Source organism: Peromyscus californicus, unplaced genomic scaffold, assembly GCF_007827085.1.
Source record: "Peromyscus californicus insignis strain IS unplaced genomic scaffold, ASM782708v3 Scaffold_4__1_contigs__length_199733344, whole genome shotgun sequence".
Taxonomy (NCBI): domain Eukaryota; kingdom Metazoa; phylum Chordata; class Mammalia; order Rodentia; family Cricetidae; genus Peromyscus; species Peromyscus californicus.
The window spans coordinates 62,945,402-62,962,027 of record NW_026294562.1 but is presented as its reverse complement, the minus strand read 5'-3'; the positions used below and the strand labels follow the sequence as shown (position 1 = coordinate 62,962,027).

At 44.6% G+C, this 16,626-nt stretch overlaps 1 protein-coding gene across 2 annotated transcripts in view; it reads left to right on the top strand.

The window, feature by feature from the left end:
- The first annotated feature begins 6,559 nt into the window (after positions 1 to 6,559).
- Positions 6,560 to 16,626, top strand: part of Scart1 (scavenger receptor family member expressed on T cells 1) — a 65,161-nt gene continuing 55,094 nt past the window's right edge. For both annotated transcript variants that reach the window (XM_052713577.1, XM_052713576.1), the window contains exons 1-3: positions 6,560 to 6,687; positions 7,200 to 7,526; positions 8,015 to 8,323. In XM_052713577.1, coding sequence (XP_052569537.1) covers positions 6,624 to 6,687; positions 7,200 to 7,526; positions 8,015 to 8,323 — 700 coding nt within the window. In that variant the 5' untranslated portion in view covers positions 6,560 to 6,623. The remainder of the gene's footprint in view (positions 6,688 to 7,199; positions 7,527 to 8,014; positions 8,324 to 16,626) is intronic.

The following is a 16,626-nucleotide window of genomic DNA, read 5'->3' as shown; positions in this document are numbered from 1 at the left end:
CTTCCTCATCACTGCCTGTCTATACAGACCTCCAGGTCTCTATGGTTGTTACTGGGATTAAAGGCTCGTGTCACCATGCTTGACTGTGTCCTTGACCACACCGAGACTCTGCCTGTCATGTGATCAGATTAAGGGCATGTGCTACCACTGCCTGACTTCTATTTATGGCTCACTGACCTCTGATCTCCAGGCAAACTTTATTTATTGACATACAAATAAAATCACATTTCAGCACAATTAAAATATCACCACAGCTTTCTCCTATGTCTCTGTATACTTCCTTTAGGTTATTCTCTCAGAATTCTTTCATTCATGTATATATTTTTGTTGTACTTGAAATTGAACCTATAGCCTTATGCTTGCTAGGTAAGTACTGCCTTACTTACCTCTATCCCCAGCCCCTTTTAAAATTTTTCTTTTTTTCCTTTTTTATTTTTGGAATTTTTGAGACAGAGGCTGTTCTTGAACTCAATCTGTAGCCCAGGCAGACCTTGAATTAGAACACCCCTGCCTTAGCTTCCTGAGTAGCCAGGATTACAGTCCTGTGCCACCAGGCCTGGATTAGTCTGTCAAATTCTTTTCAGGTAATTCACCATTTCCATTTTGGGTGTTGAGTTGCTAGAGACTTATTTTGGAAGATGAGCAGGGAGAAATAGTCCAAGATTACAAATTCAGAGCTCTGCAGGATGAATGAGTCCAGAGATCTAACATGAAGTATAGGACTGTAGTCAGTAACATTGCATTGAAAATATGGCTAGAGTAGAAGACACAGGTAGACACAACACAGTTAACAGTGTGGATGACAGCTATCTTAGTGAGCTTGTCTATAGAAAGCAAGCGTGTGCGTTTGCGTGTGCGTGTGCGTGTGCGTGTGCGTACGTGCGTGCGTGCGTGTGCGTGTGTGTGTGTGTGTGTGTGTGTGTGTGTGTATCAAAGCATCACACGGACTCTCCATACATGCAATGAAGAAGGAAGGTGATACTGAGAATATGGCTGACGAGGCACCCGAGCAAGGAAAGACCAGCAGTTGTCACTGGGGTGTTTGCTCAGAGCCTTAGAGAGCAGAGGGACTGAGAAGAGACATTCAAATCACCAAGGCCAATGATGTTCTTATGAAGAAGGGAAACAAGCACACAGGACTGACTGTCCTGTCTCTTGAGATTACCCACAGAGGGGGACTGTGCTCAACACCGCCTACACAGAGCATGAGGAAAATGATAGACCCTTATACTTGCTGGTGGCTGCACCACTCCCAGAGCTGACACAGAACCTACCCTGCTGAAGAGAGCTCCATCTCAGCTGGCAGGGCAGTGCACCGTGCCTGCAGTCTGAGCGGAGACATGACAGACATCAATAGTAACTGCAGCCAGGAAAGCAGAAAAGACTTTTCACCAAAGCATCTACCCAGAACCAAACCCAAGATAAAACATTCAACTGAGACATATTGTCAAGAGACACTTGTTTTGCAATGATATCCATCTATAAAATTTGTGGCAGCATGGCATGCATCTCCATCCCCTGACCATTATTCTATTTTGTTTCTATGTACTGGACTTAAAAAGTCACACATGTGAGAGAGATTATGTAGCACTCTTGTGCTTAGCTTATTTCAATTAACATCATGTCCTTTGGGTTCATCTGTGATGTTATGAATGGCAGGATTTCCTTTTTCTTTTATGTGTATGTGTATTGTGAGTGTGAGTGTCTGCATGCATGCATGTGCATCATGTATGCACCTTGGTGCCTGAGGAAGCCAGAACTGGAATTATGGGTGGTTGTGAGCCATGAGATGAATCCTGGGAACTGAACATTGGTTCAGTAGCAACATTTTTAACCTCTGGGCCATCTCTCCAGCCCCTAGTTTCCCTTTCAAAAGGCTAGGTAATATTCCTTTCTATCCCTGTCTCTGTTCCTGTTGTGCACATTTGTATTTGTACCCATACCTGAATCCACACAAAACATCCACATTCCTCCGTCACTGGACACACCTGTCATTTCCATGTTCTGACTACTGTCAATCATGTTATAATGAAGGGCATAGAACTCTCGACTCACAGACTTGATTTTCCTTGGTGCTGTGTAAGTCATATTCTTTATCAGTGTGATAAAATACTTATTGAAAGGAAGACAGGGTGATGTGTGTTCATGGCTTCAGAGATCTCAGTAAATGATTGGTTTCTGGGAAATGTTTAGGCAGAGAGAAAGTAAAGTCCACTCACCCCACAGTTGCCAAGAAGCAGACAGACAGGGACAAGGGCTCGTCCTTGTTATCTGCTTCCTCTATCTGGGTCCCACCTCTTAAGGTTTCTAGAGTCTCCCCCAATACTGCCACTATCTGGGAACAAAGCCTTTGATAATCCTGTTGGGGGTACTTAATATTCAAACCGTAAGAGAACCCAGGAGTGGGACAGCTGAACTGTATGGTCCTACTTTAAGACCTTTGAGTAACCTCTGTTCTACTTTCCATAGTTGCTGGGAACTAGAAAAATCCATGTGCAGGTGATGCCAGGGCCTGAGTTAAATGTCTTTGTGCATCTGTGACCTTCTTGGATTGGCCTGTTCCTTCTGAGAATGTCAAAGGAGCCTGAAGGAAGGTCTCCCTGTGCTTGTCCTACAGAATCTGTGGCCCTGAGACTGTGAGGTGGCACCCACAGCTGTGCTGGATGGCTGGACATGCTCTACAATGGGTCACGGGGTGCTGTGTGCAGCAACGTACTCAGAGAAATGTCCTTGAACAATCATCTGCAGACAGCTGGGGTATGGGGACCATGGTTGGCTGGAGAAAGGGCCTCTGCTGTGGCTGGCTTGGGAATCTCCTCGGTGGACAATATCAAGTGTTGAAAGCTACACAATTCTACCCTGTGGCAGTGCCCTTCTGCCCCATGGAAGCCACACTCCTGTACACAGGAGGAGGAGGTCTGGATTACCTGTGAAGGTGGGTGCTGATAGCCCAAGAGTGAGTCTCAGTAAAGGCTTCTACTGTTCTGACAAGCCACTAAAAGGAGCTGCCATTGAACTGCAGGGCTGGAGACTGTGTTCATCCACATTTCCATTTCAAGCATCACAGGGCATTTAACGCCAATGGCTGTGTTTATTTTGTAGGATTGCCACAGATAGCCCCACAGGACCCTGCACATACCCCCCAACTGTTCATCTCCACTTAGCTGTTTAGGTATGCATCCTGGCCCACCTGCCCATTCAAATGGGCAACAGTGACCCCTGCCTCCTTTCCAGAGGACAGTGTACTTGGGGGTGAGGATGACTGTTCCGGGCATGTAGAGCTCTGGCATGCAGGCTCCTGGGGCATGGTGTATGACAACTCCTGGGACCTGTGGATGCTGAGGTTGTGTGCCGGCAGCTGGACTGTGACCAGGCCTTTGTTGCTCTGGGAGGGGCCACGTTTGGTCCTGGCTTGGAGCCTATGTGGCTGGATGAGGTGGAGTGCCTTGGCAGTGAGGTGACCCTGGAGGCCTGTCAGGCTGAGCTTTGGGGACATGGAGACTGCACACACAAAGAAGATGCAGGTGTTCATTGTGTGGGTGAGTTGGCAACAGATAGTAGCAGGGACAGGGATGCTAGATTGATTTCTTTAGCTGTCCTTTATGCTCAGATTCATCACTAGGCACTGGGCCCTGAGATGTAGGGTTCCATTGGGAGCTCCCTGCAATCTTATGTGACTCTTGTTAAGCTGGTAGCTGGTAGAGGCTACCTGCTGGGTATGGGCACATCTGTTCGAGGCTTCCCCATCTCATATTTCTCTTACAGGTGTCCCCACAACCACTGGATTGTGTAAGTATCTCTCACACAGCTTTTTCCCTCCCATCACCCACAGGGCTTACAGTAGAGCTCAGTTCTGACTGGCCCGCTTTGGAAACCCATGCTACAGCCATGCCACCAGTATCAGATTAGGCTATATCATCATCATTCTGTGATGGAAACTTCTGCCCTCCCCTGTGCCTGTTGGATGGCATATGGGCTTGAGTGCAGCATGGTGGATTCCTGCTGCTGTACAGAGGTGTCTGTAAGCCACACAGCATGGTGTGTGATGAATATAGCTTTTGCTAGTACAGACAAAAAAAAAAAGGTTGCTGGGCTACATGCTTGTTGATAGAGGCATAAACCCACTGCTTCTGAGAGTTGGTGGTACACATGGTTCTCCCAGAGCTGATGGTAATGTAGTTCTGCCATGTTGGGAAGCTGAGATGGGTGGAGCCAGCAGCCAAAGCTGCCATTTCAGTTCTAGTTATACTGCAGTTTAAAGCAATAGATTCACAATACAGATTTGGATAAAATAAATCCTAAACAGTTTACAATGTGTGTAAAAATCTACATAGGCTTGGAAGACAGAGAAAAATGAATGTAAGACAGTTATATAAAAAAATAGTTTTAAAAAATAAAGTCTTTTAAAGAGACAGTAAAAGTAATATAAAAAATAAGCCACATAAAGACAGAAATCACACAGAGTCTGGATTATATTATCTTTGGGATTTTTAACTGCAGAGAGACATTTAACTGTAAAAGCTGCTGAGACATGTAGATGCTTCAGGCAGGCTGGACCATGAGGACCCAGGCTACCCTGTGGGTGTCTTTTGCCCTCCTGAGCTGCATGACATCAAGGGGCTTGTGGATGTTCAGGCAGCCCAAACCATTCACATCTTTCTTTTTAAAGAATAGATTTATTGGGCTTAATATAGTTGTATGCACCTATGATCCCAACACTTAGGAAGTATAGACAGGAGGGTCAGGAGTGCAAAGTCATCCTCAGCTACATAGCAAATTTGAAGTCAGCCTGAGTTTTGAGACCTTGTCTCCACAAACCAAAAGAAAAAAAGAATTACTGATTTTTATTAGTAATCACAAAGGTGATACATAGTATAACAATATAACTTAGGATATTTTATATTCAAGCATATATATATTTATACAATCCACATCTATAGTATGTGTATCCATGTATAACATACACAACACAGTATGAAATTTGGGGATTTTAGAAGAACACAGAAATAGCCACCATTAATTATTCTATATGCAACAATCCTGAAATATATGGGCATATGTGCATCTTTTGAGCTCATACTATGCACAGTTGTGTGGTCAGCTGCTTTTCATTCAACATTATGGTGTGGATGTTGTGACATTTGTTTTTGAAAACATGTCATTTAATTTATGCACACTGTCATTCTTTCTTAAAAACAAATTATTCTTTGAGAAGTTCATATATGTTTGTATATATGTATGTGTACATAGATACATAATGTATTTTTATCGTATCTACTTCCTGCCCCTCTAACAACTTCTAGACTCCCTCCCCCAGTGTCTCTCCCTCCCAACTTCACGATCTTTTTCATTTTACTCTAACTCCTTGGGTCCTGTTAGTGCTGCCACTACATCTGTGGATATGAGGTCATTCACTGGAGTGTGAGCAACTTACCAGTGGCCAAACCTACAAAGAGAAAAGTTACTCCCTCTCTCAGCCGCCATCAACCACCATTACTTCCCCAGGTAGGGGATGTGGCCTGGTGGGCCCCTCCTCCACTTTGTCATTAATAATTTTACATTAAAGATCCTTGAGTTTTTATTTTCTTCTGGACCCTGTACATTTTATTGTGGGTGTATGTTTTTATTTATTGAGACTATTTTGTTAATACAACTGATGTTCATTTTAGAATCTGGCCTGCTCTTTTCTTAAGGGAGATGGAGGAGTGGATCTGGTGGAGAGCAGATGTGGCAGGGGGACTGGGAGGAGTGTAGGGAGGGGAAACTGTGGCTGGGATGTAATATATGAAAGAAGAATTTAAAAAAAAAAGAATCTATGTCTGTAGACAATGCATGAAAAGAAAATGAAAATCATCCTACACTTTACCTCTTATAAATGAATTCCTGAAATCGTGTGGTGTAGATTCATTGAGAACTTTCTGTTCAGTAATGCAGACTTGAACCCAATGAGCAAAGTTCATCAGTATGCGTTGCCTGTTTTCCCTTTGACAATCAGCTACTTACAGAGGCTTAACAATAAGTAGACATTTGAACCATGATGACATCATGTCCTCTTGTCTACACACTCTTTAGTTTGTCTACTGCCCTCGTAAAGTGGACTTGCTTGTGTGGCCATTTATTAGGTATCCCATCCCCTCAGAGAGACATGCACTCTTCTTAAGGCTGGGCCCAGGGCAAACATGTTGAAAGCACCATGATTAAATTGCCAAGTCTGTCTATTGACAACAAACTGCTCTTGGAAGGAATCTGGTCTTCAGTCAGATCTTCCGTCTGAGGCAGAAGGCCTTTGATGTCTTTTCTGATACTGGCCTTGGCAGCTACAGACATGCAAGCCTTTCTGGGAGGAGACTCCTTGCTCTCCACACACCTAGGACTGCTCTGGGCTCCAGCTGCAGGAAGCTCCGCACTGCTGGCACTGTCTGGGCTCCGGCACGGTGGGTGAGTGTTTGCTTTGGGTGAGAGATGAGAGCTCTAATATGGGGGAGGAGCCTATGGTACTGAAAGGGCTCTGGCTCCAGAATATTGTCACCCTGAGTTGGAGTTCACCTTCTTCCTGAAGGCAGAGACAGGAACCTGTTCTGAGGTCGTCAGCCTGGGGAACTGTACTTACAAGGAGACCTGGCATGGAACGGTCTTCTCTTGGGCTGTGGTCTCTGATGCTGCTGGCCTGCTGGCCTCTTCCTACTGGTGAGTGTGTGCTGCTGTGTGAAGGCCTGGGTGTCAGGGACACAGGTCTATAGAACATTAGTGACTGTGCTCAGGGATGGCACAGTGCTGGTGGTGTCTGATGCCTTACTTTGTGTGTGTGTGTTTATTTTAACTAACTTTGATTTCACCAAAGCAACCATTTGGATTCTGTAACAGTGCAGAGTATTTATGGGACTGGGATGTGCAGTGAAGATAAGCCAGCTTCTTCTTCTTCTTCTTCTTCTTCTTCTTCTTCTTCTTCTTCTTCTTCTTCTTCTTCTTCTTCTTCTTCTTCTTCTTCTCATGGTTTCTCTGTGTAGGCCTGGCTGTCCTGGAACTTGCCCTATAGACCAGGCTGGCCGTGAACTCAGAGATCCACCTGCTTCTACTTTCTGGTGCTGGGATTAAAGGTGTGCGTCACTACGCCCAACTGAAGATGAGCTTTCTAATCATGAAGCATTCTAAATGAAACCCAGAATGTTCTCTCTGTGTTTTTGTTCTTATTCCTGAAGGTCTGGCTGGTGAGAACTTGGTGAATTTCCTGGGTGGTGATAATAAATGTGAAGGCCAAATACAATTGCTGTATGATGGACAGTGGGGCCTTATGTGTGGGGACGGCTTGGGCATGCAGGAGGCCTCAGTGATCTGCAGGCAGCTCGGCTGTGGCTCTGTGCATTCTATTTCCCAGTATATTTTGACACCTGAAGAGATGAAGCAACCTTGGCTGTATGGTGCCCAGTGCCGTGGTGAGGAAGCCACCCTCTGGGAGTGCCTCCTGGGGCCTTGGGGGCCCCTCAGCGGCTGCAAATGCCAATGTGTGGCTGTGATTATCTGCTCAGGTAGGTTAGATGGAGATCCCGAGATCCTTACTCCCTGGGACTTCTCTATCTGTCTTGGCCATGGAAACATGGAGGCAAATATGTAGGGGAGGATCTGACCAGGTATGAACACATCCTAAGCTTGGAGTCTTAATCCTACTGGGTTCTCACCTTTTGTAGACACTTTCCCAGTAACTTTAAATAAGATCTCCAAGTTTTTAAAGTTAGCTACTTCCCTTGTTAATGTTGGCCACTAGAGAATGTTCCCATTCTGACTATGCATAAGGCAAAGCTCCAACCAAGGAGTTAGCCACATGGTGTAGAAGGCAGAAGCCCTGGCCCACTTTCCCTGGAAGGATGGGGTTTGTTACCTTAGGGAAACAGCAATGGGTGGGAACACCTCCAGGGGTACTATGGACAATGACTCAACATGGGGCAGTCAGTACTCATCCCTTGTGTTTGCCCTAGGGACACAATACCAAGACTCGGTTTCTCTTCTATGCCACCAGGTGGTACCACGCGACAAATCAGGCTAGCTGATGGTAGCAGCCCTTGTGCTGGGATTCCAGAGGCCACTGGCCTTTCAGGCCTTGCCCTGAGATGTGACTTGCAGAAGGAGGAGGCTGGCGTTCTGTGCAGACAGCTGGAATGTGGCACTGCTCTACAGTGGTCCAGAGCCCATCATGGAGCAGATAGGAAGCAAGAAGAGAAGTACATTAAATGCCAGGGAACAGAGCCTGACATTTTACATTGCCAGATCAATGTGAACTTCCTAGAGCAATGTGACCTTCTGACCTACACCCAGGTCATGTGCACAGGTAGGAGCACCCACACAGGATTTCACTCTTCATGTTGTATATACATACACGAAGAAAGTAGACCCAGATATTTGCTCCACGGTAATGTCAATGGACTCCTTACCCTAGATACATAGCTGAAAATAATCCACTCTGCCACCGAGATGTAGTTGTGGGAGACCCCAAGGTGTCCCCTGAAATCAGTGCTCACTGCCCTTTCCAGGACACAGATGGCCATGATTCTGTAGAAGCCGAGTAGTCAGAAGGAGTGTTTGTGCTCAGGGTCTGTGTGGAGTCCAAGGTTCAAGGGAGGACAGAACAGGGATCAGAGTATTTGGTCTGCAGTCCCCAGTGTTGTGGTCCTCTGTGTCAGGGCTAATGAAGGTGGTCCTGTATCCTCCTCCCACACCATTCATTTCTGGGGACCCGAAAGCAGCTATCGGGTCACGTCACCTAGTGCCTGTCCCAAGGACACCTGGAAGTCTGGCTGGTGGGTGGTGAGCACCTCTGTGAGAACTCCCTGGAGGTTCAGTGAGAACTGACCTGGACTTGCTCATAGATCACATGTTTTGCTGGGAGCTGGTACGGTGTGGCTGTATCCACATCTGGAAGTTTGGCTGGGGCTCAGTGCCTGGATAGAAGCAGGCCTTCCACTGTGTGGGCAATGTGTCACTGATGTTCCGTTGTCCACTAGAGCCTGGACACTGCTGTGGCCATGACCAAGATGCTTCACTGACTTTTTCAGGGGAAATGAGTGAGGTTATGGCCTGGTAGGATGTGATGTGATGTGATGTGGTCAGACTCTGGGGTTTGGGGTCTGGGCTGTGATGACCATGGATAGCTAGGCAGGTAAGTCAGGGCCTGTGTTCTCTGATGCAGAGGTTCCTTGGCCTCCTTCTTACCTTCTCTAGCCTTTCAGGTTTGTTCACCTTTGTCAACCTTTGGACAAATGTCTCCTCAGCTCTGTTACGGATTTCAGAAATAGCTGGTCTGTCTTTTTTGAGTGGAATTGATGGTTTTGCATATTTTTATGGCAGACTTTAAAACTTGACATTGCAAGTCCAAAGTCCTGCTGCGTCACCTCTAGCTTTCCATGTCCTTTAGCACTATGTCCAGGGCTTTGATGGGCCTTGAGTCACCTTTTTTCTGGTGTGTGTGTGGGGGGGACCTGGTTCACATGTTCCACATGGATATTCAGTTTCTCCAGAACCTTGTTTGAGACATTCTTTTTCCTATGTGAATGGCCATAGTCCCTTTAAGAAATGTGATGACTGTAAGTGTGTGTGATGATTTTTGTACTATTATTTCTGTTCCACTGGTCTCTGTGTCTAGCCCATGCCATACCACAGTGCTTTGGTCCACGTAGGTTTGCTATAAGTTATGAAATAAGGAAGTGAGTATCTAGCTGCTTGTATGGTTATGGGTCTTTGGGAATTCTCATCTCTACAAGAATACTAGAATTAACTTTCTAACTTTCTGAGAACCTACTTGGGTTTTGATAGGCATTGTACTGCATCTGCCAACTGCTTTGGGTGAGGTCGTCATCTTCCTAGACTATGTCCTCAGCCCTTCATATAAAGCCTGCTCCCATCTATGTAGATCTTGTGCAATTATTTTTTTCCTTGATAAATTTAACTTATTAGAAATGAAACAGATGGTATCATTTGTCTAGCCAGAGGCTCTTGGTCTGATAATGGTAGCTGGTATGTATTTTGTCTTGTACAGTTGGCCTTAGAGCCAACCAGAAAGTGGGTGGTTACTCCCATAACATTCATGCCATTGTTGTGCTGATGGTCATGTCTTGACAGGCCAGTCATTTTTATAGCTCTCAGGGCTCATGGCTTGGTAAGACTGAGGATTACTTTTTTTCTCTCGCAGTATGCATCACACCTTTCAGCATTATGAAAGCTGGATGGTAGGGACGAAATTTCCAGATCAGTACCCACTTGATTTCTTCATGTTCTATGACTCAAGTATGTGGTGTCTTCAGCAACAGGGCCTTACTGTCAAATTCTGGAGACTAACCAAGAGCATTGGCAATAACAGGTACTGTTTAGGGGTCTTTGTAACCTCAGTGATCAACAACTCTGAAAGAAGTAGCCCATTCCTGACACTGGACTTTTTTTATTTGTTAGCCTGTGGTATCTCATATGTGTCCTGGTTAGTCTTTTGTCAACTTGACATAGCTAGAGTCATTTGCAAAGAGGCACCTCAATGGAGAAAATCCCTCCATCAGATTTCCTGTAGGTAAATCTATGGGGGCATTCTTGATTAATGATGGATGTGGGAGGGTGTAGCCCACTGTGGGTAGTACTTCTCCTGGTCAGGTGGTCCTTGGGTGTATAAGAAAGCAGGCTGAGCAAGCTATGAAGAGTAAGACAGTAAGCAGCATTCCTTCATAACCTATGCTTCAGTTCCTGCCTCCAGGTTCCTGCTTGAGCTCCTGCCCTCATTTCCCTTCATGATGGACTGTAATCTGTAAGCTGATCACTGCCCACATCTCCCATTTTCTTTTGTTCATAGTATTTTATCACAGCAACAGAAACCAAATTAGAACAAAGAATTGGTACCAAGGAGTGGGACAGATCTGCGGGGACAGACCTGGCCATGTTGTTTTTGGGATGCTTGCAGAAGGATTTTGAAATTTTGGGCTAGAAAAGTCACTGAGTACTCAGAGCTTAATAGGCTGTTGTAGGAGCTTGGAAGCCAGGGATGCTGAAAGAGATGCAGACAATGGAGGCCTGGCTTGGAAAGTTCCAAAGGAAGCAAAGACTCTGTCTGGGCTGTTTATGTAATATTTTGAATTAAGAATTTGTGGTCAGCTGGGATTAAAGAATCAGCTATGATCAACAGGCAGATCAGAACCATTGAAGATAAACCTTGCTTTATTGGGACAATTGATTCTGGTTAGCTGGGACTTAGAAATCAGCTGCAATAAAAAGAGACCAGCATCCTTGAGGCAGAATCTTCTGGGCAGTATTTTTTCAGGGTCAGCACACAGAAGCTGTGGTCTGGGAGTAGGGTAGGGGGTAAGGCTGCATTCCATGCTGTCTTCTAGACTAGGTAATGTGTAAAAATCTCCCCAGGTGGTACTGGTTTTGGCAGTGTGAGAACCCTAGGATTTAAAGGGTCATGGAAAGAAGTTGAGGCCTGGCACCATGTGGCAGGGTCAGAGCTTCTGAAGAGAGCTCAGGACAGGCTACTGGTGAAGATCAGTCTAGTTGCAGTGGTGACCCCAGAAATTTGGAGATCCCAGTACCAAGGGATGACCACCAAGGACAACAGCAGCTGTGGTGTGGAGCTGGCTTAAGCCTATGAGGTAAGCTTTGTGTACTGTGGAGTGCAGATCTTGACAAGTGGACTGTCCCGAGCCCACTGGAGCCAGAAGATCATGAGTGAACCCCAGCTGTCTTACCCCACTCAGAATGGCTAAGGTCAGCAAGAAAATGACAGAAATTCCTGGTGAGGTGGGAAAGAGGAACCCTCAGTCACTGTTGGTGGGAATGCAAATGGATGTGGCTGCTATGGAAATCAGTATGGGGAATCCTCAAAAAAGCTAAAAGGAAATCTATGATATGACCTAGCCATACTACTCCTTGGCATATGCCCAAAGGACTTGACAATGTACTCTATAGACCCAAAAATACAAATGTGATATGTTCTCTCTCACCTGGGGTTCCTAGCTCCAAACCCTCAGATGTGAGTAAACAATGAGTAATCATAGAAACCAGGAAAGTATAAAGGACCGTAGGTGGTGGTAAGGGGTGGTACTATTGAGGGGAATAACAGGATACAGGCAATATGAATCTGGAAATAGAAAAACTAGAAGGAGGCTCCAGCTGGACATGCGAGAGAGAGATCAGTACAGAAAGACGTTGAAGGATGCAGGATAATTAACATTAAAGTCATTTGATAAAGCCTCAAAGAATCATATTATATTTACCTAATATTATACTAGATCTATATCTTCAGGGAAGTTACACCACTTGGGTTGACAATGCTCCCCACAAGGACCATAGACTAACAAATACCAGAAACCTCCTTTTCAGTGGTTGTTCAGGGTACTTCAAGTGATTCCCCAAACAATATATATAGGCCACTGCCATTGTCTGCTGTGGGATGGTCTGTATGACAAGTGTGTTGCTGATTGGTCAATAAATAAATCACTGATTGGCCAGTGGCCAGGCAGGAAGTGTAGGCGGGACAAGGAGGAGAATAAAGCTGGGAAGTGGAAGGCTGAGGCAGAGACACTGCCAGCCGCCACAATGTCAAACAGCATGTGAAGATGCCGGTAAGCCACGAGCCACGTGGCAACTTATAGACTAATAGAAATGGATTAATTTAAGTTGTAAGAACAGTTAGCAAGAAGCCTGCCACGGCCATACAGTTTGTAACCAATATGAGTCTCTGTGTTTACTTGGTCGGGTCTGAGCGGCTGTGGGACTGGCAGGTGAGAGAGATTTGTCCTGACTGTGGGCCAGGCAGGAAAACTCTAGCTACAATTGTCTTTGGTTGCCTCTTAGAAGTTGAAGGTAAACCTCTATTGCTGAAGACACAGCACATTTGGGATACAGGGCTAGATTATTTGAGTTGCATATAACCTGAAAACCTCTTTTCTGAATTCTAGCCTCCATGCTACCAGAGAATACTATACAAGCTGCCAATTAATAGTCCACTGAGCAGTGACATCCATGAACCACAACCATGACCAGTGTGATAAGCTATCTGTAAAGGTTCAAAAAGTGGCATTCAAATGTAGCTTGTAACCAACAGCTGTCTAGCTGAACTTAAGGCCCACCAAGAGGAGGGAACTCAGTCTAGTCAATTGCCTGGGGCTAGTGAGGTCATGGATCTTAGAAGCGAATCTACTGAAGGGGTGTTCCCTTCTGGACCCCAGATTAGGCACAGACCATCACCCAAACACCAGTTTTCAACACAAAGAGATCTTTTATTAAGCAAGATAGAGAGACAGGGTGGCTGAATCTCAATAGGGCAGAAAAAGCAGCAAGTGCTCTGCAGGAGCAGTTTTTAAGGAGAAAAAAGGGAAGTCCGCCGGGCGGTGGTGGCGCACGCCTTTAATCCCAGCACTTGGGAGGCAGAGGCAGGCGGATCTTTGTGAGTTCAAGGCCAGCCTGGTCTAGATGAGCGAGATCCAGGAAAGGCGCAAAGCTGCACAGAGAAACCCTGTCTCGAAAAACCTAAAAAAAAAAAAAAAAAAAAGGGAAGTCCATGCTGGGATGAGTTGGTTAAGTTCTGACTGGACATATTAGTCAGTGTAGCCAAATAAGGGATTTCGATAGCTGGACCTTGGTGGCCAGCCTCAGGGATGAGTCAGACACAAGGAAATGGTCAAATAAGGAGTCTAGTGGTTTAGCAAAAGAGAAGCAGGGTGGGGTGATGGGGAGTAGGGGGAGGGGGAGGCCAGGACCTGTCCCCACCAGCACCGTGTTTACCATTTTGGGCCTGTTAGAGCCCTTCATTTACTACTGCTACTTGCTAGACCATACTGCCTCAAGTACATTCTAAATCTTATCCTTCTGCACACAGATAAGTGCAGGTACCACCCCTTATCAAAAGCCTCTTTTTATAGGAAATGGAGACCATCATAGAAAACTACGATAGGACACAGTGCAGAGATCGGTGGGTAGTGGGAGCTCAGCCCCACTGAATTCACCTACATCTCAGCTCCAGCATCTATGGCTCAGAGAACTGTAGTAGAGGGGAGTGGGAAGACTGTAAACTAGAATAGCAGAAGTCTGCTAAGAGACTGTCTCTCCTAGAAATGGATAACGTTTGCATAAACAAGACTGGGACAAGGCCAACATCAACAGACATGTTAATGCGGAAGAAGGAAATTTTCACAGTGCTCCACCTCTAGACAAAGAACCACTGGCAACTAATGACTGCAGGTAGGGAGAATTAGACTCTCCCAGGTATAAGTCTCCTAATTAGTTATCCAATACAACTGGTCGGCACTGAAACCATGTATACACCACCAACCAAAAATACACTCATCAGGTGATGTATGTATGTATGTGTGGATGTATGTACACACACATATATGTATGTAACAGTAATAAAGAAAAAGAGGCCATCAGTTTTAAAGTGGGGGGCATGGGAGGAGTTGGAGGAAGGAAAGGGAAAGTGATAAGTGATGTAATTCTATGTTAACTAAAAAAGATAGAAAAAAGATTAACCATCATAATAGTTATTCACTTTCAGGGATTTCCTAGATTTTAGAGTTTCTGTTTAGAAATTTAGTATTATCAGGTGCATTTGTTTCATTGCTTGAGTTGGCATTTCCCCTTTATATATGTATAATATATTATATAGTCCCCTTTTAGTATTGTTCCTTTGTTTTATGTCTTTGACATCATGACTCTAATGTGGTTTGGAAAGGCTCTTCTGGTCATATCTATTGCGCTTATAAAAGTCCCGTCCTTCCCCTAGATGAGGGAAATTTTCTGCTATAATTTAACAGATATTCTGTCTTTATTTAATTCAATTTATTTTAAATCTCAATTCCTTCTATCCCATGAATTCAGAGGTTAATTTCTTGGCCGTATCACTTCAGAAACTGTGACCCTGTTCATTTATTTTTTCTTTATTGAAGTATGAATGTGTCCTTCGACTTGGGGTTTTCAGGGTTCTTTCTTCTGCTTGGCCGAAACTGTTGGGACCCTTTTCACTGTTTCTATATTTACTTCTCTCAGATTCTCATTTCCAGTGTTTCTATTGTTTTTTTCAAAATACCAGTCTTCCTTTTGAGTTCGAGTTTCCCATTGATGTTGTGACTTTCCATCATTGCTGCTCAATTTCTCACCCACTGAGTTGGATTTCTTATCTGTTTCTGTCTTTCTTCTCCAGGTCTGCCTTCCTTTCCTTACCCCATTACTCTGTTTGTTCATATTTCACCCATTTCATAGCTTTCACCTCAGTAGTTGAGAATCATGATTTTTGGGTTATGTTGCCTTTTGTATATGATTTTTGGTGTTTGTGTGTTCCAATCTGTGCATCTACTGGTTTGGATTCCCCTTCCGGTTTTATTGGGGTTCTTCTTAGTGAGCAGACTACTGCTATGGACTCAAACCCCACTACCCATCAAGAAGGAGAAAAAAACTTAACATAGCAGAAACCACATCAAACTGAACAAGATACAGAAATACGCTGAGACAAACTAAAACACATGAACTCACCAAGAATCACCAACAATCAGAACATGGCAAATGCTATAAAATTAAAAGGAAGTTATTTAGGGAAAATGTTTTTTCTTTCTCTTTATTCTTCTCTCATAGAATACATTCCAATTGCAGTCTTCCCTCCTTCCCCTCCCCCTCCCCCTCCCAGTCTCCCCCTCTCCCCTCTCCCCCAGATCCACTGCTCCTCTGTTTTCCTTCAGAAAAGATCAAGCTTCTCAGTGATAACAACCGAACATGGCATAACAAGATGTGATAAGACCAGGCACAAACCCTCACATCAAGGGTGGATGAGGCAACCCAGATGAAATGTGAATGAATGGGGTCTAAGAAGGAAACAAGGGAAGGACAAACAGAAAGGTTAGCTGAGAAGAAGGTTAAATGAAAGAATGTAAAAGAAATTTGAGAACAGTGTTATAAAGAGGAAGAGATTAAGTGTTTTGTTTTGTTTTTTTGAGGCAAAGTCACACACTGTAGCCTTGGCTGATCTATAGCTCAATATACAGAGCAGGCTGGCCCCCAACTCATAGAGATCTACCTGCCTCTGCCTCTGCCTCCTGAATGCTGGAAGTAAAGGCATGAGCCACCATGCCCAGCTAAAAGCTTTTATGGAAAAAAAAAAGGATGAGAGCTGGAGAGATGGCTCAGCAGCTAAGTGTTAGCAGTGCTCTTGCAGAGGACTCGTGTCTAGCAGCCCACACACTTCTCAGCTCCAGCTCCAGGAGAGCTGATACCCTCCTCGGGTTTCCATGGGCACTGGTGCTGCTGTGAACATTCCTAAACATAGTCACGTAGACATGTACATAATAAAAAGTAGAAACAAGTTTTCTCAAGATGAAGTAAACAACCTACTACAAATACAGTAAAATGAAGTAAATATAAATTTAAAGACAAGAATATAAAATAACAGACAGCTTTTAAAAATAAGTAAAAATATACTAATATATGGTAAAAAGAAAGCAACGGGGCATGCTGATTAGTTTTATATCAGCCCAACAAAAACTAGAGTCATTTGGGAAGCTCAGTTGAGAAAACGACCCCATCAGATTCACCTGTGGAAAAGCTTTTGGTGAGTTTTCTTGGCTGATAGTGATATGGGAGGGCCCAGATCACTATGGATGGTGCCAC